The sequence below is a fragment of the Nilaparvata lugens genome, chromosome 2 (genome assembly GCF_014356525.2).
Source record: "Nilaparvata lugens isolate BPH chromosome 2, ASM1435652v1, whole genome shotgun sequence".
Taxonomy (NCBI): domain Eukaryota; kingdom Metazoa; phylum Arthropoda; class Insecta; order Hemiptera; family Delphacidae; genus Nilaparvata; species Nilaparvata lugens.
This window is the reverse complement of record NC_052505.1, coordinates 49,122,362-49,144,320: the sequence shown is the minus strand read 5'-3', so window position 1 is coordinate 49,144,320 and position 21,959 is coordinate 49,122,362. Positions and strand designations below refer to the sequence as shown.

The 21,959-nt window shown below is 32.5% G+C and overlaps 1 protein-coding gene across 2 annotated transcripts; it reads right to left on the bottom strand.

Moving 5' to 3' along the window:
- Nucleotides 1–772: 772 nt before the first annotated feature.
- LOC111059368 lies at nucleotides 773–20,707 on the bottom strand. 2 transcript variants are annotated; one of them, XM_039421404.1, is made up of 10 exons: nucleotides 20,401–20,707; nucleotides 19,374–19,533; nucleotides 17,987–18,102; nucleotides 15,549–15,687; nucleotides 14,022–14,102; nucleotides 13,307–13,352; nucleotides 8,506–8,580; nucleotides 7,552–7,848; nucleotides 6,589–6,669; nucleotides 773–1,872 (listed from the first exon to the last, which is right to left on the bottom strand). In XM_039421404.1, the coding sequence occupies exons 1-10, from the start codon at nucleotides 20,612–20,614 to the stop codon at nucleotides 1,660–1,662; spliced, it is 1,422 nt and encodes a 473-aa protein (XP_039277338.1). In that variant the 5' UTR covers nucleotides 20,615–20,707; the 3' UTR covers nucleotides 773–1,659. The 2 variants fall into 2 exon arrangements, with proteins under 2 accessions (XP_039277338.1, XP_039277340.1); XM_039421406.1 differs by having other exon boundaries at nucleotides 8,506–8,577.
- Nucleotides 20,708–21,959: the final 1,252 nt, after the last annotated feature.

Here is a 21,959-nt window from a genome sequence, read left to right as displayed (position 1 = left end):
ACTAGAAAAATTTTGTTTCTATAGATAAGTGGGTGGTGGAAGGGAGAAAGTTTCTCAGAAATTATTTTTTGTTCTTCCGAGTACTTTTGGCAATTTGATAAATAATTTCAATTGTTTCTTAAAAACTTCCTCGCTATCACCATATATTTAACAATAAAGTTTCTAGCATCTCGAAAATTCCATGTTTTCTGCTGGAAATGTCTCGACAATGACGCACATAATTATTAATTAAAAATAATATAATCATCAATAACTAAAAGTAGGTTAAAAATGATGTAGACACCAATAGAAAGGAGACATTCTCCTCTTATTTTGATATAAAATTCTTACTCATTACGACAACCCATAATATTCTGAAAGAAGTAATATTCAAAAAACTTTTGAAGCACAACTGGAATATCATTTATGATGTTTTACATACAATTATTCTGTGGTAGAATTAGTAATTTGAGAAAGTTGCAATTTTACAGAATTTGGCAACGCTGTAATTTTCAATAATTATCGATGATGGGCCAAATCTCAACCCATTTTATACAGACTATATAAGTAACTTTTTTAGTATTGATACATCATTTCTTTGCTGTATGAAATCATTAAATTTTATTGGAGAAGTGCCTTAATTATAAATGATAGTAAATGTGAATTTCAATAAATGTTTTTTCAAATACTTGTGGTGTTTTCTCATTTATTACCATTATATCTATGTTTATCAAATCGAGGTGGATGGGGTAGGTTATTGTATCAAATAAATTTCAACTTCAAACTCCATAAATTTATATAGTTTTAGATTAAGTTTATTGAATCATTTAACAAACATGATTAAGTAGATTCATGTGACTATAAAATTAGTGGAGTAAAAACTTCTTTGGCACTTCAATCATTAATATTGGAGAAGTTTCTTATTTAATTCTCTCATCTCAGATTATCGATACATTCTATATGGGTAGTTTTATTAATAACATTTATCCAAGTGTAACATTTTATTTCCGTCGGGAAATAGGCTACATGAATATCAAGCTACATTGCCAATTTTACAGCAATGGAAGTTAAGTACAGTATTTGAAAATTTCATTACCCCATCAAGTTCATACTATAACTTGATATATATCTATCGTCTCATCAGATTTATTATCAAATTCAATCGTATTATTCTAATACACAATAATTGTTCAATTGATTCACCGAAACAATAACTATCGTACCTACTTTAATATAAATTACATACTTATAATATACAGTAATAAGTGACTTAGGAATGATAATAATGGAATGATCGTACATTATAACTCAGCATCAACCAGTGAGTAGATTCTGTTGGTAAGATTGGTTTCTAGGCCATAAGTAGGCCTAATATGTAACTTCGAATTGAAGCTCAGAAAATCAATTTTATAAATAAATAATAGAAGTGATGCGTTTTTTATGAACTGCATGAATTTCTTCATTTATTAACAGAGTTGCAAATCATAATTATTTTCGATATGATCGGGAGCAGGTAGCAGGTAGAGTTCACCAACTTTTTCTCCCGAATTTTTATGAATAAAAGTTTCCAAATCGAAAACAGTTTGTGAGATGAGTCAAAGTTCGCCAAAATGTCCGCCGAACATTTTCTGCTGTAGTTCTATGAAGGATGACAATTTATTGCGAGTGTCCAAAGTTGAGCTATCTGGTTGAATTGATCTGCTCCCAGAATGCAATGCTGTTGCACAGTTTCTGGTTGCTAGTCGGAGTCGGAGAAGCTGTTCCACTGTCATCCGAAATATTTCCGCAGCTTTCGGCCTTCTCCACTGGTTTCATGTGATCGGCCGGCCTGTTAGAAGCCCTCAAGCCTTCCCTGAACTCTTTCGAAATGCATCGGGCTGTTAGACTATGCACCTTCAAAAACGAATAAATATAAAATAATTATTCTCATTGCTGTCAAATTGAAGGAAAATGAAAAATGAGATGCTAAACTACAGAGACAATATTTACACTTCTTAATTTGTAGTGCAGGTATGAAATATGCATAAATGTATCATGATTGTACTATGAATTGCATGAATGGATGATCTATGTATTTATTGTACTAATAGTAAAGTAGAAAGAAAAATAAAAATCTCAGTACCCTTTTTGAAGTATTTAATTTAGTGATTAAATAATTCAAAAAGGGTACTGAGATTTTTATTTTTCTTTCTATTTCTATAAAAAGTAGCCCTATACAGAAAAGAGATAATAGTAAAGTATAAATCATTCATATTATTGACCGAGCGAAGTGAGGTCTAAGCTTCAAGTCGACGGTTTGGCATTTCTCTTAATGTTTATATGTTGCAAATTTATGGCGAAACGCGGTAATAGATTTTCATGAAATTTGACAGGTATGTTCCTTTTTTAATTGTGCGTCGACGTATATACAATGTTTTTGGCAATTTTGCATTTCAAGGATAATATAAAAGGAAAAAGGAGCCTCCTTCATACGCCAATATTAGAGTAAAAATCAGACTATAGAATATTATTCATCATGAATCAGCTGACAAGTGATAACACTGATGTGTGGAAAAGCCAGTCTATTGCTGTATTTCCATAAGGTACTTGTGGATGAGAATACTGCGTGTGGTCTACTGTTCACAGAACTACTAGTGTACTGAAATTACATTATGAATTGGAATCTATATATATATATATAATATATATATATATATATTATATATATATATATATATATATATATATATAAAAGCGTAATGGCACTCACTCACTCACTCACTGACTCACTCACTCACAGAACTAAAAATCTACCGGACCAAAAACGTTCAAATTTGGTAGGTATGTTCAGTTGGCCCTTTAGAGGCGCACTAAGAAATCTTTTGGCAATATTTTAACTCTAAGGGTGGTTTTTAAGGGTTCAAAGTTCGTCTTTTAGCATTATATTCTTCTTATTCTCTTAATTATAATTGAAAAATGTCCATACCATATGTTAATATAGAACTATAATCTAGAGAGAGTACCTCTTCGAAACAGTTGTTAACTGGTAACTAAATTAAGAATTTTGTCAGGTTGGCATTATGTTGAGTTGACTTTGTTAGGTTGGCACCAAGTTGAAGATTGAAATGCATTTATCGCGGAAAAATTGATTGGGCACTGCTACTTCAATCAGAGCTATTCCTCGCTTCGCTCGCCATATCCGTTTAGCCAGACGTTTAGTCTGGACCCCCGACTGGATCGTTCTAACATATGATAAAAATGCTCAAATGAAAAATGCAGGCGAGCGAAGCGAGCCTGCTGATCTCATTCTTGGACGATCCAGTCGGGGGTCCAGGGGGCGGAGCCTGACGGCTAGTGATTTATAAATCAACTCATGTTAGTTATCAGGTGGATATCAATCAATCAATCTCTTTATTCAAAACATACATAAAAATGTGCATGAATGAGTCTTTCTTTATTTATTATTTTCAACAAAATAAAATAAATACAAGCCGAGAAAAATACATCACCAATAGATAGTCTAAATACACAATGAGTTGGCACTATAATATTCTTCATAACTGTACAATTCCAATTCCATAATATACTTTTTCAGTTTCTTTTTAAACCTTGTAATATCTTTTTCGCTCCACTTGGATGTAATGAGCTGGTTTTCGTGCGTCATATGGAGGCCGAAAATGATTGTTTTCCTCCACCTACTGGCTAAAGTACTTACTTTACTCCCTGAAACATAATACTAAAGTGTCACTTTTTCGCTCTCGGTAGTAAAAAACAGAAAAACTCCCTAGGGAGTAAAAGTGACTCCATTTAAATAACATGGGAAGCATCTCTATTTTAAAAACTTACATTATAATAGGTTAGAAGGTCTAAGCTCAGATGAGAAAGCATAAAGAGGTGTCTGTCATTGAGTCAACTGAATTCAATACCACAACCAGAAATTTGATCAACTCATGAAATATATGTTTGTATGATATTATATTCTTAATATTAGTAGACGATAAAAATTTATACAATTTTTAAAATATCTTATTCTATTCAAAATACCAGCCAACAAATATTTTTGATCTGCAATTCAAATCTGAACCGCGTGTTCTGGAGTCAGCCATTTTTGGTAAACACCCAGCTGATATAATTGTTACAACTTTAGCCGATAGATAGCGCAATCGGCAGTGCCAATCAGACGGCCGGTTTTAAAGTTTTAGATTTTAGGTTATGTTAGGAAACATTGTCACCAATATGTAAGTTATTAAAATGATTTTATTTGCAGTTTCTATAAAAAATTGTAGACGGAGGAAAAATGTTGTGTACATCACGAGTGAAAAATACTTTTTCTCCCTCAGGAAAATTGTTGCCCTCGGCTTTGCCTCGGGCTTCAAACTTTTCCCTCAGGCCTCGGACTTGAAAACCGATTTCGAGTCGGAAAAGTCTCATTTTCGGCCCTAGGTGCGAAATATACTATTTCATGATTAATACAAGTAGGAAGGTAAGTAGAATTTGATGCCCATATAGGTTGGGCTTTGTTTGTATTAATCTTTACTATGTTCTTTTATAACTAGTAGTTCTGTGAACAGTAGACCTCACGCAGTATTCTCATCCACAAGTACCTGATGTCAACTGTTTCAGATGTCAACAAAATCAGTTCACGTTTGAATTTGTATTAAATAATTTGTATTATATAATTTATTAATATTTATGTTAATTTAAACAATGAATAGAATATATTTCTATTCCAGAATTTATATAATATTAATCCAGTTCCGTGATAATCTTTCCATCTAATGAAAATTAATTTTTTTCAATCAAAAATATTATAATTTCTTCAGCATTATTTATTTCATTTGATTATTTTTAATCACCTATTAAATTAGTTTTTTCGAATGTGAGAATATTGATACTGATGGACACGCATAATAATACCATGACTGCAAAACAAAATATTAAAACCAAAGACCTTAAAGCTGCGATTAGACCAAATTTATTAACAAAATGTTAATAACTCAATCCTTATAGATTATATTAGATTGAACATAACTTATCATACACATGATGAACATGTGTGTTTGTCAACTTGCGTTCAATCTAATAGAATCTATAAGGATTAAGTTATTAACATTTTGTTAATAACTTTGGTGTAAACCCAGCTTAAAGATGCATACCTCTTCAAGGTCTTTGATTGAAACTATAGACCTTATACAAATACAGTAATGGACTATGTATATGATAAATAATTCTATAGTCTGATTTTTACTCTAATATTGGCGTATGAAGGAGGCTCCTTTTTCCTTTTTTATTATCATTTAAATGCAAAATTTCCAAAAACCTTGTATATACGTCGACGCGCAATTTGAAAAGGAACATACCTGTCAAATTTCATGAAAATCTATTACCGCGTTTCGCCGTAAATGCGCAACATATAAACATTTCAACATTAAGAGAAATGCCAAACCGTCGACTTAAATCTTAGACCTCACCTCGTTCGGTCAATAAAATTGTTCCCGTTTCTTGTATTGTAGTCATGCACACTAGATTGCCTGGGGAATTTGTCTTCATTATTTTTTACGTAAAGTTGTTTTGTAAATAGTCCATACACCGTCATTAATTCTAATTTTCTAAAAAATGTTCTGCACGACTCTTGTCTATTTAAATTAAATATTTTTCTTATTGCTTCTTTTTGGAGTTTTAATATCCTGTTCAAGTCAAATGCAGTCCCACCATAAATCTCAATGCCATATGAAATATGTGAGTGGACAGTGGCATAATACACTGATCTCAAATTTAATAAATTAAAATGGGTGCCAGCCTCCTAAATGCAAATATTCCTGTACTCACTTTTTTACATACTCTTGATACATGCTCTTCCCAATTAAGTTTCTTATCTAGATCTAGACCTAAAAATCTTATGTTCATTTATAACATTTATTTTCTTTGTCACGATGTTTCTGCATTCTATCAGTTTATCAGATACTAATATTAATACACCTCCCCCCCTAAAAGACTTCCTTACATACCAACACTTACAATAATATCCTGGTATTTTAATTTTTTGAATTTCATTTTCATTTAATTTATGTTCAGTCACAATAACTATGTCAGGTTTAATTTGATATGTGAGTAAAAAGAGCAAAGTCTGAAGCTGAGTTTTGCTTAGGGTATTGATAGAAATAATTATTTTTCGCTCCAATTTTGTGATAGAATTGAGCTCATGTCATTTCTCAAATACTTTTTTAGAATGTGGCTTTAAATAAATTTATTTGAATTGAAAATAAAATTATGGAAACGAAAATTGTATGATTTATATTGTTACAATTAACTTACATTACGGTGAAATGTTGGGATAATAATTGAAATTGTTGAACGAGTTATTGAGAAGATCCAAAGGAGAAAACTTGATGGAATGTTGAAATACAAACTCTTGAATTGTAAATGTCAAAAGTTGATACTATAATTGTACTATAATACAATTTACTTCACAGTTTTATTCTTCAACTGGATGTCACGATAATACTATTTTGATTAATAATAACATTATTTTAGATACCACGGACTCGTGCTATATAACATTATAAGATAACACGAAGGAATATTAGTAGGATGAGCCTCATGAGTTAATGAGTAATATTTTTTACATACCTGGCGCACGGGTAGTGTCTGTACTTCCAATTTATTTTTCAATGCTGGTGTACTTGAGGCTTGTACTTCAGCTGCTTGAATCTGAAAAGGATCATTATTTTTTGTTCTCACTGTTTTGAAAATTCCTTAGATAAAATTTCAATGTTAGTTAATGCAATATTTTAGTCTGATAAATGAAGAAAAAATTTTAAAAATAGACAAATTGCTTTTCTAATAGTGAGGCAGCTGAATATTATAGAACTGTTGAATATTTCCCTGTATCATTTAGAGATGTATCGACATATCTGATGAACTAATATTTGTTTAAAGTGGATACGCAAATAATGTAGTAAGTCAGAATTTCAAATTACGATTCAAATCCCATTTTCTAAAAAAAGTTCTAAACTATACGGTACCGTATTTCAACTGAATCTGCTCAGACTAAAATGCCTTTTAGTATTATAATATTACAAACAACATATTTAGGCTATATCTCGAAAGAGAGTTTCGGTATGTGAAAAATTCAATCATGAGCAAATTTATTCTATATCTCCATAAAATTCAAATCCTTATTGTCAAATATCATAAGTTGTGTTGTATTTTGCTCATATCTTGTTAGAGTGCGTAGGTGTAAACTAGTACGGTAAATATAATTTGACCATGTACTAATTCCAGTAGATTAGAATGTTATTTTGTCTAGCATCACCACCATTCTAACGTTGGTGACTTTGATTCTAATACATGATTTACTATCTAACAAGTAATGCATTTTTATTTAATTATTTTTATGTAGTGAAAATTATATTTGAATTACTTCAAATAGCCCATTGTTGCTATACCTACTATATAGATATTCAAATCATACTTTCACTTCATATTAATTATAATCAATTGGTAAAATCATAAGCTTCATTACATTATTCAGAATCCTCTTCAGTCTGCTTTAGAAAATCCATGATGAACAGAACTGTTGATAAATATTACCTGTGGTTGAGGATCGGTCTCAACGTTGGAAAACTGTTTAGCCAGTTCTTTGACAGACGGCAGAGCTATAGGATCATCATCATAGTCATCATCATGGTCGGCAGCAGCGCCCCAAGTGGAGACAGTTGTAACCTGCTGTCTATCTCTACTTTTCGATGTCGAGACGGTCGTCAACAGCTGCTGATTGTTCAAATTGGAGACATGCGTTCTGGTCTCCACCGCTGACTTGGCCACCGCCGGCGCCGTGCCGCCTCCATTCCAGCGGCCTCCAACCTCCACCTCGACTCGAACCGACACCTGTAAAATATCGATATACCTTCCTATCAAACAATGGAGGCCTTCATATTTTTTGCATTGAATGTCTTTTCAGTTGATTAGAGAGATAAAAATATTCAGTTCTCACTAAGATTGGATAGACCTAGGGTCTACCAAAATTTTTAAATCGAGTGTTTTTTCAGTTGATTGTAGATATGAAAATATTCAGTTATCAGTAACGTAAGTGATTATATCACCACTAATCACAGACTTCAAAATTATCTCCCTGAAAATTTGTTTCAAGATTTTGGTTGTCTGCTCAGCTTTAGAACGAAAAATTACTCAGACGTTTCAATATGAATGAGAAAAACTATTTAGAATGAAGTGGATCATCTTAGATTCTCCCTTAATACACTAAAAAACATAATACACAAATATATACAACATATTTTTGAATCCCCCTACTAGACTATTTATCTATGTGTAGGGATTTACTGGAATCTTCAAAATCATGCTTAATAAAAAATACTTTTGACTATATTTTTGTCACTTCGTATTACGGTAATGTTTTTGGAGATCACTGGTCCTTGTCTCTTCTTGTATGATGCTGTAACTAAATTCAGCAATAGGCTAATCATTTTTCAAAAATTTACCACTACAATAAACCTGAGAATAGATCTATGTATACCGGTAGCCTACCTGTGATTTACTTGCATCGTAGGCATGTGTTGTTGAAATGTCAGTTCTTGCGTCATTGGAAGAATCTCTCCTCTTCTGGAAAAATGTAAAATCTCCATGCTTAGATTTTCAAGTTCAATTTGAGGCCATTCATGTAATATTATGATTCTTTAGCTGTTTTTATACATTAATAGAAAATAATAATTTCTTCTGTTGCCACTTCTGAGGTTATCGGATAATATAAATTATGAGAAGTGAAAATTAGAGAATGTAGATAACCTTATAACTTATCAGAATTCTATTTGATTTTCAGAATAAATGCTCCATTATCCTGTTTTTAAAGATATAACTACTGGTCCAAGCCGGTTCTTCTACTAAGAGGACCAGGACTACTTTGAATAATTCAAGCACAGCATTATTATAATTTCTCCAAAAAATGATAAATCTCTTGAATATTTCCCAAACTTAATGATTGTGCTATAATGTGATAATGCTACAATTTTCAATCAAGTTTGATCGATTTCCTATTACAGTATATGTACACATTTGAATTTGAAATATGACCCGTAATGTTTTTAAAGAATGAATAGAGGACATCTTTTTTTATCAATATAAGCTGTAAATGCTCTCAAGAACAAAATCAAGTTGCAGTTCCGTAAGTTTTACTTATCTATGTTTTGCTTTCGCTATGTTTTTGTATTATACTTGAAGGATTCATCAATCAACATAGATAAACGTTTTTATAGGCTACATTATGTTATTCATGTTATAACTACTTTAACTATTCTAACTACTATAACTACTTCATGAGTGATTCATGTTATATCTACTTTATTTACAAATGGAGAATTATTTTTCAAGCACGATGTTGGAAGCTAGAAGCTATGGTGACGTTATAATGGCAGTGGAGAAAGATAGGGGAACAACGTTGCCAATCCTCTGTCTTGACAATGCCATCTATAGACTGTAGCTGATACAGTTTTATGGATGTAAAATTAACTATTTATTCTCGTTTGAAATAATCAATTAAATTTTATTAAGCAAGAAATAATATTGTTCAATAATTTCATAATGGATTTTCATAATTAAAGATGAAATATTTTGTTAATTAATTATTAATTCTATATTGTTGAAAGACGATTTGGCAACAGAGCAAAGCGAGAAAGAGAGAGCGCTATCCGTTTTGTTGAATGATAGATGAGGATACCAATATGCTAATCAAACACTGCTATTATAACGTGGACCTCACTATAGGAGAGTGCACTGTACAGTATTGTGGTAGAGTGGTAATCATTGTTATCCAGACATAATTGAAGCCAATACCGTACCTAGGCTTATTTAATAATTCAAACTTTGCTATACTAGAAATAACTGAAGATTATTCTTGTTGAGAGGATTATTATAATGTTCAAAATAATTTCGATGATTTTCCATTTACACAATTCAACTTTAAATACGATTAAGCTAAACACTTTTCACAATCATGCTAGCATGCAAAAATACTTTATTAAATACAAGAGTAACAAAGATCTATGAAAATATTCGAGAAATGTGTGTAGGCCTATATTGAATCTTCCTATCAAAATTCAGTTTAGTGATGTGCAATAAGAATTTGGTGATACAAATTATAGGTAGTTGATAAGGCAAGAAATAAAACAAACTATTGGTGCATTCAAAACATAACTTTTATTGAGATATCAAGAAATAATTTTAGATACTGGTATCTCTCATGCAAATTACAATATTCAATACTATTTGACAGTATATCAATCCAATTACAAGAGCATGTTCGAAAGTTGATACTTCACATCAATACATGAATAATATTTTACAAGTTCATAAAGCAGAATAATATGTTATGAATGAATGAATTGGGAAAGTACAAAATGTAACTTCATGTTTACAGTTTCAGAAAGTGAAGTCGTCTTAAACAATGAGAACAATTGAATTTTTTTAATAATATTATAATTTTATAATTATTCAATTTTTCTATAAAATTGGTTATGTTTTAAAAAACAATATTTTTAATGTGTAATAAAAATGAATAGAACTTATGTAGAATAGATGAACAAATTTACTGAATACCAGTACAACATTATTCAATATCAATTCAAAAATGAATTTCCCTACTATGATGAACAAAATAATAATAATACTATGATGAATGAAGAGTAAGTACTGTAATGAGTGGATTTAAGTGAGTTATTATATCAATGAGGGTGGAAAAATGATGAAAGTTTTGAGCACATGCTGCTGAATGAAGTTGTGAATAGAGCTCCGATTTATTTAGTCAATTTATAATATTCATTTTACAGTTGTATTCATTTGAAAAATGAATAGTGTACTTTATAATAGCGTGGTCTCAAAGAATGGAAACTAATACAGCAAGTACGGTAGGCTATATAGGTGAGCTAAGTCTTTTTTGAAAATAATAAGAAGATGTAACTTGATGTGAAACATCAACTTTCTGCTGTGACAATTAAAAAATACAAGAGAGAAGTTATGCTTTGAATGTCAGCACTAAAGATTACTTGAACGAGAACAGAGCTTTGATTTTATTTTTCCTTCGAATGAAGCATTATTTAGCAGAAACCTGACTTCTGATGAAGACAGGAAATTGCTTTTTTGATTCTAATTCAGTATTTTCAAAGTGTTACTTCACAAAAGGAGCCTTAGTTCACCAAGGAAAACTATTTAATATTGAGAGAAGAGCTAGCTTGAATGTGTTGGTCTCCAACATTTTGTTTGCTATTATAACTCTAAAAAATAGAACAACATACGAGATTCAATATAGAACTATTTCAAATCAAAAGTTGATAATAGCAGGTGTATGAACTTTTTGACCACCATAAACATCAATTTGAGTGTTTATTTTATAAAATCAGGTACTTAATTTTGTTATGCTAGTCATGAAATATCCATAAATTGAGTTTCTAATCAACTGAGAGATTGAGGTGATGAGATTAGTGTAGTATGACGGGGAAATATTTATTTGAGATTCTTATTTATAAGAAGTGGAGAGATTTCTAGAACATTATTTGCAAAGTGGAGATTCATAAACGAGTACTGAACAGGTTTCGCAATTTATGGAACAACAAGAGTTTTGCTAAATTTTTAACTCGATTGTAATCTAAAGACATTTGTAGAGGCTGCTCCTCATTGGCATGTGTATTTAGGATGTCATTTTCTCAATTGATGAAGCCTTTTTTGACAGTCCGTGATCAGATTTATCCAATATTATGGATACAAGTGATAAGATTGAAAGAGAGTTTGAAAAGATAAAAATGTTAATTTGAATAGAGAACTGAAAATTCACAAGAATGACTTGGTGATTTAGGTGAAACTCTATGGTACTGTACTGTGAAACATGCAATTAATACGTATTTACATAGCTTCATCAGCTCTTATGACATGCTGGTAAAAAACTCTTTCCCTTCAATATACGGTACATAATTAGGTAATCGACATTTAATTCCCACACCAAACTAAATAATTATAACAATATGGCCAAATGAAAATAAAAAAAAACACTTCCCAATAATGTTGTATGATAGTGATAAATAATTTACATGACACCGCAACCCTCAACTCTAAATATACTAGTAACTAGAAATTTGCTCCACACATAAACCTAATTAACAGATCTAAAAAATACTACATACTAAAAACAGAACTAAGTTTAAAAACTACCATCAAGCTAATACTAATGGACTAGTATCTGAATTACAGTATCAACTAGAACTACTAGTTTTGTATCTTAATTCAACTAATCTCACTTGATGTCTAAAATAATTAACAACACGTTTCCCAACTTTAGAATAGATGACAGGGGATCCTGCTTCAGAAATACTATATTTTAGTAGTCATAATTACACTGGCGCGGTAACTTGAGGTAACTTATATTTTAGGTACTCAAATTTCTGATTGGTAATCTATTGTCTGCACAATTCATTCATTTCTATTTTCGCGTGGATCTATCAATAAGATATTCATTTTTCTAAAATTATGGTCACAAATTCAAAGCATCTGACTGCAACTTAAGCTGTAGCTTATGCTCAGCAAAATCAGAAATTTGTAAAAATTTTAATGAGAATTTATTTTAAAGAACCGTTTTGATTTTACAATTATTCACCTTTTGAAAAATGAATAATGTTCATGGTACAGGCCTAGGTATTGTGGAATGTTATGAAGAAGGAACTTTCATTGAAAAATCTACAGTAGGCTATCAATATTATTTAGGATTAAATACAATATCTAGAGGTGATCCCCAATGGAATCTTCATTTGATTCTAAAAATGAGGAATATTCTATTTTGGAAGAGCTTCCACCCCGTTATAAGATCGAAATTCAAGGAACACGGAAATGATACTTCTTTCTAAAAATGTGAAATAAATTATTTTGTAAGAATCTTCTGTCCTATTATAAAATATTAAATCCAAGGAGCACTGAGCTTATGCAATCTGTTCAAACTGCCTCCCAACTTGAAGCTGTTGCTCATCTTCTTTCTATGAGCCGATTTTAGTTTGAGAGTTTGAGACTTGCGCAGAGCATTAAGATTGTGGAAAGTGCATTCGACTACTTGCGGCTCGGGGAGGGGGGACAATCGCTCGCAGCCGACCAGAGAGGAATTAGCTGACTCGACAGAACTGGCGTAGCCGGACTCGGGTCGCGGTTTGTGAGGCGGTGGGGGCGGGAGGGGGTCTGTGTCCTCGAACAGGGGGTTGAGCGTGAAATTGGGGGAGGAGCCACCCACTCTGGATGCAATGTGCATGACAGATCCCCTCAGCAAGCTAGCCTCGAGGTCTGCCTCACCATCACTCACCTCTTTCTGGTCACTGGTGTTGTTTATGTAGTAGTCGCGTCCGTATCTGAAACAATTAATTGAATTATATTATAAAAAATGTTATTATTGAATAAAAAAGAGATTTGCAGACAGATATAAGTCAGATAAGGCTTGCTATATATGAAACTTTGATAAACTGATACCGGAACAGTCCTGGTTTCTACTCCCGCCAAGAGTCAAGCTTATGGATTCTAGATCATTACCCATGCAAGAACATCATCTAGCTAAAAAAAAATATGTTAGAATAAGAGTTGTTGAATGGAGTTGGCTGAAGGAATTTATAACAATAAGAAACATTAATGAGATTGGTAGGTCAAATTTGAAATAATGTTGAATCAAATCATTTAAAAATTGATGGATTAATACAAAAAATGAATAATGAAAGTGAAGAGCATTACTGAAAGTAATGTAAAATCTAGTTATAAGCATTTATTATTTGTGAAATTCTATTAGAATTTTGTGATAAAATGAACAAATTTAATCAAGTGTAGGTCTACATTCATTGTTTTAGTGAATAGATTCATGGAAGTGGAGTTTATGATAAAGATATAAAACAATCAATAGCTTTGAATGTACCCTGGATTAAATACATAGATGTACAATTTTTCCAATAATTATTTGATTCAACAGCTTCAAATGCTGTTCTGATGTGATCAATATATCAATGATTTATTTTGAAATAATTGGAACTTACTGCTTATGATTGGGTTTGCAACCACTGCAATCGATAGGCACCACTGAAGCATTATTTTCCCCCGTTAGTTCAGGAAATTCTCTGCAAATGTGAAAATACGTTAAGATTGTAATAATGAATCGTGAATGTCATATGGACAAAATTGCTATTATGTTACAAAAAATATTATATGGACAAAATTTTAGAAAACGAGAATACTTTATTGAATTCTAGAAGCATAAAATGATTCCGTTTATCCACTATGTTCCGTGATAAACGCAGAACTAGGAGGTTTGAGGTTAGATCCTATTATACTCTGAAAATTGAATTTGAATAGTTTATAATATCTCATTTGTATTTCATTCATCCAAATAAAATGATAGTATCTTATTGCAAAATACTTTATTCAATTCTAGAAGCATAGACTTATTCCGTTTCATAAACTATTTTGTAAAAACGTTCACATCAAATCAGAATCAGCTGACTTCAAGGTTATTTTACAGCCCTAGGGCCGTAAAAATTTTACCGGCCTGGCCAGAAAACAATCACTTTCGGTCTCCATATGACGCACGTAAACCAACTCATTACATCCAAGTGGGGCGAAATAGTATATTTCGCACCTAGAGCAGAAAATGAGATTTTTCCAGCTCGAAATCGGTTTTCAAGTCCGAGGCCGTAGGCCGAGGACTAGAAAAGATTGAGAGCTGGAAAAACATTTTTGCCCGTGGTGCGAACGATATTTTTCGCCACACTACAGGTATTGCTGACAAAATAAATAAAGAATACAAAATAAAGAATACTCGTTAAGCTATCGTACCTATCTCTTGATTTTAGTGGTAGAAGATTTGCAGTCAGGATTTCAGATTCTTTTAAAATTTCACTTGGAATACCACAGTCATCTTCAAGCATTTTTGGAAATTCGGAATGCACTAATCAACAATAAATAATTTATTGAATAAAACTGGTTGCGAAGCGAATTAGTTTGATTCGAAACTGGAACTAAAATCATGGAGACTTCAGCTTATTATGAAAGTGGACACTCGCCCGATCTAGCGGATGACTTATTAATAATAATTAGCGCGTTGTTTCCAGCCATAAGCGGCTGGAAAGAGACAACTTTCTGGCCTAGACCGGAAAAGAAACCCTTTTCTGACGTCGTCTGCAAACAAGGTCTTTCAGATCTACGTAGGGACTGGAAAACAGCTGCTTTCTGTGCAGTGTGGCGAAAAATTAGTTTCTATCGTAATTAACATTATTTACTTTGAAATAATTTTATTTGGAAAAGTAATAGATCTGTAATCTATACACATCTAAAAAAGTAACAAAATCTAAAATCTTTTACAGTTTTTTAATCTAAAAATCTTAATCTTTTTAGGTTTTAAAAATCCTTTCAGAGTTTCTTAAAATTAATTCTAAAAACAAATTTGGTAGAGCTCTTATAAGGATGTAATTTTTATTTATTGGGAAAACAATCATTGATATCGGAAGAGATAATTAAAAACTGAACAGAATCATGAATAATGAACGTTTTATTATAAAATGACTTACACAGAAGTCTCGTTACTGGTTTGCCTGCCCAAAAGCATGCGCTCTCTCTGTCGCCTCTCAATGTTCTCCTTAGAGTAGGGGTTGTTGGTCAATGGCACGGCTTGCAACCACTTTTTATGTTCTCTCTCGGCAATAGTTCCTTCAAAACATATTTATTTTATCATAAAGCACTTTAAATTCAACCAGTTCTGATTGATGATTATGTTTTACATTCTGACATGTAGATTACTGTATATTATTATTATTATATTTTTTTTGAAGGGACGGATTCAATGATCCAAAGGTTCAAAGAACCCCACACGTCAACCGAAGCTTATTGTGTTCACAAGTAGTATGTTAGTTAGGCAAACCAATACCTGTGTCCTTTACAAGAGCCAGGAGTTTTTCCCTATGCTAACATCCCATTCATCACCTGGTTGCTTGTCACAATCAAGTGTGATATGCTTGCCAGTCTCTTCAGACTGATTAGTCCTCGTGACCTACGTGAGTTCCACTCCTGGCCTTCTTTGAAGGTCCTTCCGCCGAGGAAGGGGTGGACAAGTACCTCATGGTGCCTCTAGGACGCCTGGACACCCTTGACTCAGCCTCTTGACCCACATTTGTGCCTGGAGTTTCACCCATGTATGGTCTCTTGGGTTTTTCTTTTTGCCCCTCCGAAACTTCGCAGGGTCAAAACCCTCACCTCTCCCAAGAAGTTTTGCCTGAATGGCCGCCCTTCTTTGAGCAGAGGTGAGGTTTGGTCTCTTCACCCACAAACCCGTGACCTACGTGAGTTCCACTCCTGGCTTTTTTGTAGGTCCTTCCGCTGAAGGAGGTGTCTCCAAATTGCCTCTAGGGCACCTGCTGGTCACCCTCGACTCAGCCTCTTGACCTACATTTGTGCCTGGAGTTTCACCCATCTCTGGTCTCTTGGGTTTTTCTTTTTGCCCCTCCGAAACTGCCCTGATGGGGCAGATCCCGTGGTTTTGAAGGCAAGGCAACTTCTGGAGTTGCCTTGGGGTCCCTTTTAGTCGCCTCCTATGACAAGCAGGGATACTGTGGGTGAATTATGGTTTTCAACACATTCTTGAGTACGATGTTCAATTCAAAGCTCCCCCAGCCAACAGGGGGGCTAGATTACTGTAAAGTCATAATAAGCAACGAGCTAAAATATAGTAAACCATAGAGCGGCTGTTGGTGTGCTTTCAGCGCTCTCAATGTGTTACACGGCCAACTAAGGGCAGCCATGACAGAGAGAGGCAACAAGAGCCTCTATTGCCAGTCTGCCACTGCAGGAATAGATGTGTTTTTGTGAATTAAATTGATTTCTATGACTAATTATCATATTTATGATGATGATGGTATTGCAAACTTGACTGGAATGAACTATAGACATCAGCTTATATTATATGATCATGTTAGGCCGGTATTAGATAGTAATAGTATTAGACGGTAACATGAAAAAAGATAAAAATATGATTTCGTAAAACTTATTTCATATGATCTGCATATGACAGAAATATTACCGTCTAATACCGGCCTTAGTTTGTTATTTTTTTGACTATCATACTTTGCCTTCTTGTTTTGAACTTAGAGATAATGTAGATAAGTACCGTACCGTAAGCTGGTATCGAAGAAACGTCTTCATAAACTAGTTTTTTCGAATTCCCTACTCAAAATAGCATAAAAAATAATCCAATTTCTAAAATCATAATTTTGCAGTTACGGTATGGCATTTCAACTTAGTAGAGCACTTGTACGGCTAAGCAGTATTAACACTGTAACTTGGGCTACATTAATTTCACCAAGGCTTCAAGTAAAGCAATTCAAACAATTAATTTTATGGATGCATAACAACTGTAATACATATATTTAAAATGCTCAATAAAAATTCAATGTAGTATTTATTAAATATAACTGATTTGCACCTTGTCTTTTATGCAAGTTCCCATTATATCAATAGGGCCATTCAAATTCTCCGCCGCTTCTTGCCTCTCTCTGTCATGGCTGCCCATGTTCAATTCGTAACAGGAATAGTGGCCACTCAGCCACTCTATAGTTTACTATATTTTAGCTCGTTGATAATAAGCCATCTGAAAGTCACTTTATGTTACCAGATAAGTATACACTATTATGCAAATATTGAGACTAGATTGATCTCTGAGTATTCCGGTTTTCAATTCATATGTTATTCATTTGAATAAGTTACAGTACCTAATTACCGTACTTACATTTAAAAATGAAATTAAAAATATTTAGGATTTACATTATGGACCAAGCTCTGAGCTTTAAAAATGTGAAATAGTTTATTCTAAATTTGTGAATGTGAATAAAGGATCTATTTCTAAATCTTTAGAGATTTTTGAGCGTCTTTATAGCACATATAGCACATACTATATCATTGTAATAACGTTGATAACTTTATTCTAAATAATTCAGAATATGAATTATTTAATTACCTGGTCGAGGTGGCGCTGAGAACATATCAAAAGTTTCGCTTTCACTTTCATGATTTTCACTATCAATTCCATTGGATTCAGTACTTTTTGGAGTTGTATCTTCAGATTCTATCCTCCTGAAACACACGAAGATCAAAATACTGTTGCATAAATCAAACAGAATAAGAATGAAGTGCTTCAAGACCTCAGGTTTCTCAATTTACTTACCGTATATCATTTATTAAGGGAACTGCTATGCTTCCTTCATAGACGATTGAGCTCAAATTTTAAACAATCTTCAAAAGTATTCTTATCAAAATCAGATAAAGGAACCAATAAATAAATAAATTAATAAATTCCATTAATAAATTTCAAGTCGTTCGCAATAGTTGCAACCTGAGTTTTACCATAGAGAAACAATAGCGTAGGTTATTGTTAATAATATATTGTGTTATGTTTATCTATGCTATAGAGAAACTTTTTTCCTTATGCTATTGTTTCTCTATGGTTTTACTGAATGCATTTGATATTGTACATTCAGTGTTCATCAAAATGCGTAACTGAGTCAGCAGCCAGAACAAAAAAGTTGTGAAATCATTGATGTAAAATTAATAGCATCATGTAAAGTAATCCTTGACATAAATTTGAAGTTTCCTCGCTCGTATTGTGTTTATTTGAAAAAAATTGTGGTTATAAAACAAAAAAATAAAACTACTATTCTAGTTGAAGGATATAATATAGGATATATATATACTTGTCTAGACAAGTAGGTTTACCATACACGATAGGACTGCATGACAAGGCAGCAGAAAATAAAGTGAGATAATATCCAATAATACTTGAAAAAAGAAGATGAAGAAGAGGAGCCATCTATCTATACCATCCTAATAGATGATAGAATTATTATCAAATGAATTATTGAAATCTGTTTTAAAATCAATAAAAATTGGTACATAAAAAACAATAATTTTATAGGAATTTATTAAGAAGCAAAAGTGCAAGAAGAAAATGGCTAGCGTTGGAATTAGTTTGTGCTTGTAATAATTTCATCATTTCTATTATTTGACGTTGTAATGCATTTGATGTTCTTTTCTGCTACTACAATTGAACATTTTTTAATATATTTCATTACAAGTTTAGTAATTTTCAACAGAGACGAAATAGAAGATTGAAGAAGTGTATTTATTATTCATACTCATACAGGATTTGAGGCCTACAACTTGATACTATTTACTTTTTATTTTGTTAGGGCTACCGTACTCTTAATTATCAAGAAATAAAAATAGAAATCGAAGTACCCTTTTTCAAATTTGTAAAAGCGTACTTGGATTTTTTTATTTCTTGATAATTTTACACTAATCTGAGTTCTAGGCTATTATCTTATCGAATGCTATAAATAACTTTATACCTTTCTTCGTTTGAGTTGTTGCAGTTACTTTCTACAATTAGTGAATCAGGCTGTCTAGTTTGATTATCGACCTTCTTGGATACGGGGCAGGAGAGCTGGGCAGCTGAATCATAGGCCTCTGTATATTCACTGTCCTGTTGAATCTCCAAAGATCCTTCACCTATTAAACAAATATGAAATATCAAAATTCGCAGTAATTTTGTACGGTTCTTCTAACGGATACTGAAGTCTTATATTGCATTGTCTTTTATTATTTTTTCAAGATTTCGATAATTTTATTAAATTATTGTGGTTTTTGTTTTTTAAATATCATGAATATAAAAATGCATAATTATAATCATGGATCATTGTTTCATATTATGTATAAGGACGGCAGGCTTATCAAATATCTCCACAAGACTATTTTTTATCCTAACTTTGTTGATAACCATTTCTGGGAAACTTGTCATGGAAGTATGAGAAGTGATCATAGTAGTCTATAATGCGAATTGAACCATCAAGTTATAAGTGGTGAAAAATAAATTAGAATCTGAAATAAAATTGCATTGCAATCACAATAGCATTTCATCGCATCTAAACCGGGGCCACACAAGTCTTATTGCAGCGTTCCGATCCGATCACTGATGACATCGGCCTGTCACACTGCATGTCACACATGTCAGTTATTATGTCATATGTTCCACTATCACCCCTCCACCCATCACAATAATTTGACATGATTCGGATCGGAACGCCTTCCCCTAACAAGTGCGTCCCCAGCTTTAATAGACCAATTCTGCTAAACTGATATGAACTGAACCCGGTAAACAGGTAAATGGAAATTAATACAAATTAAATTGTAAAAAGGTAGTTTTGCGATCTTATTTACCATTGATAAGTGTAGCTCAAAACACAAATAAATTGTAAGGGTCATAAAGTAAGTTAGTTCTTCGCCATTTTACATGATTAAGTAGCAAATTTTTGAAAGCTATAGTTCTCAATAATCAATTTGGAAAAGATAGTTGATTTGTTGGAATTATTCACTCACCAGAATCAACTTGAGGTACAATGAGTTCGTTATTTTTGGCCTCATTCAGGTCGAAGACTGGATTCTTTGATTTGATTTCGCTGCAGTTGGCAGTTTTGGAATCAGTCTGATCTGCTGCACAGACTTCCTCCACATCTGCACTCTCGAGCACACTTCCGTTGTGCAAACTGAATCCATTGTGAATCAGTGGCTTGTTTGCTTTGTATAATTGCATAAGGAATTCGTCTTCGGCATCTGTGTTCTCCAATTCATGTTCACTTTCCGAGTGAAGGCTGGATACATTGTTGTCTGAAAATTAAACGAAAATATTAAAAAGTTTTATTCTTGCGGTTAATAATTCCAAATTAACTTGAAACCATTTCATTGTCTGACAAAAATCAAATACCTGATATTACCCAGTAATAGGAAAACAATATTCTAGATCCTTGATATCTCCTATAATATTTCCTGAAAGAAATTGAACATGAAATGTTGAATATTTTAAAAGGAATAATATATAATATAGATAGATTAATTCAAGGTTTTTCAATTTAAGTGTTGATTAGAACTTTAATGTGAGAATATGACTGTTATATAGAATCAGTATCGTCTTTGAAAAATTGTGATATTCACAACTGCAAAAATGGTTAAAATGTTGCATATATACGGTAAATATGGACGTCCATATTTGAATTATTTGCAGCGAATAGAATATATCCTTAAACACACTAAATCACTGTACATTATTATGATATTTACATATCGATGATACGGTTTTTATTTATTATTTTACCTTTGAATTGAAAAAAACTTAGTACCCTTTTCCAACTCCTGTTTTTAAGATACCGGTACGCTTAATTCCGGAAAGGATCCCATTTTAAGGTTAAAAATTGATTTTAAATATTAATTTCATGAATAATTTGATATCTTGTTGAAAGATATTTCGTGAATTCAAAATCAATACTTTAATAGAGATGATATTATGATTTATTATTTAATTTATTTATGATTTTAATATTATGATTATGTTTTTATTCAGACTCCGTAAATGAACATCAAATGTACTAATGAATAATGTACGGTACATTAAATGAACGTCAAACCATATCAAAAATTTTAACATGAGTGAGAAAAATGTCATTATATAGGCCTACATGGGTACTGAAAAGAATAATATTGAAATGAGAATGCCAACAACAATATTCATGCTGGATCTCCTTGTGAATTTTTTGAAGGAATCTTGAAAACTATTACGGAAGTTATAAAAACAGCACTAGCTGATAACACTTCCTTAGCCCCACCCCAACGACGCTCACTACTTCCCACTGAAATTCAAGTGGCTATCAGAGAGCGCCGCAGCACTCGCAAACGTTGGCAGATAACACGAGCTCCTGCTGACAAATATGCATTTAATAGAGCATCGAACAAATGCTCTCAACTACTTAAACTACATCGCCTCCAATCCTGGGAAGAGTATCTCACCTCTTTGCCACCCAACTCAGCCTGGCAAGCTACCCGTAAACTTCTCAGGAAAAAACCTCCAAACTCTCCACTTGAGGGCCCAAATGGGCTAATCTTCT

Coding starts and splice junctions, on each gene's coding strand:
- LOC111059368 (XM_039421404.1), bottom strand. CDS start 20,614: ATGCAATTATACAAAGCAAACAAGCCACTGATTCACAATGGATTCAGT. Junction 19,534..20,400: donor TGTACCTCAAGTTGATTCTG/GTGAGTGAATAA, acceptor TTTGTTTAATAG/GTGAAGGATCTTTGGAGATT. Junction 7,849..8,505: donor ACGATGCAAGTAAATCACAG/GTAGGCTACCGG, acceptor GATATTTTACAG/GTGTCGGTTCGAGTCGAGGT.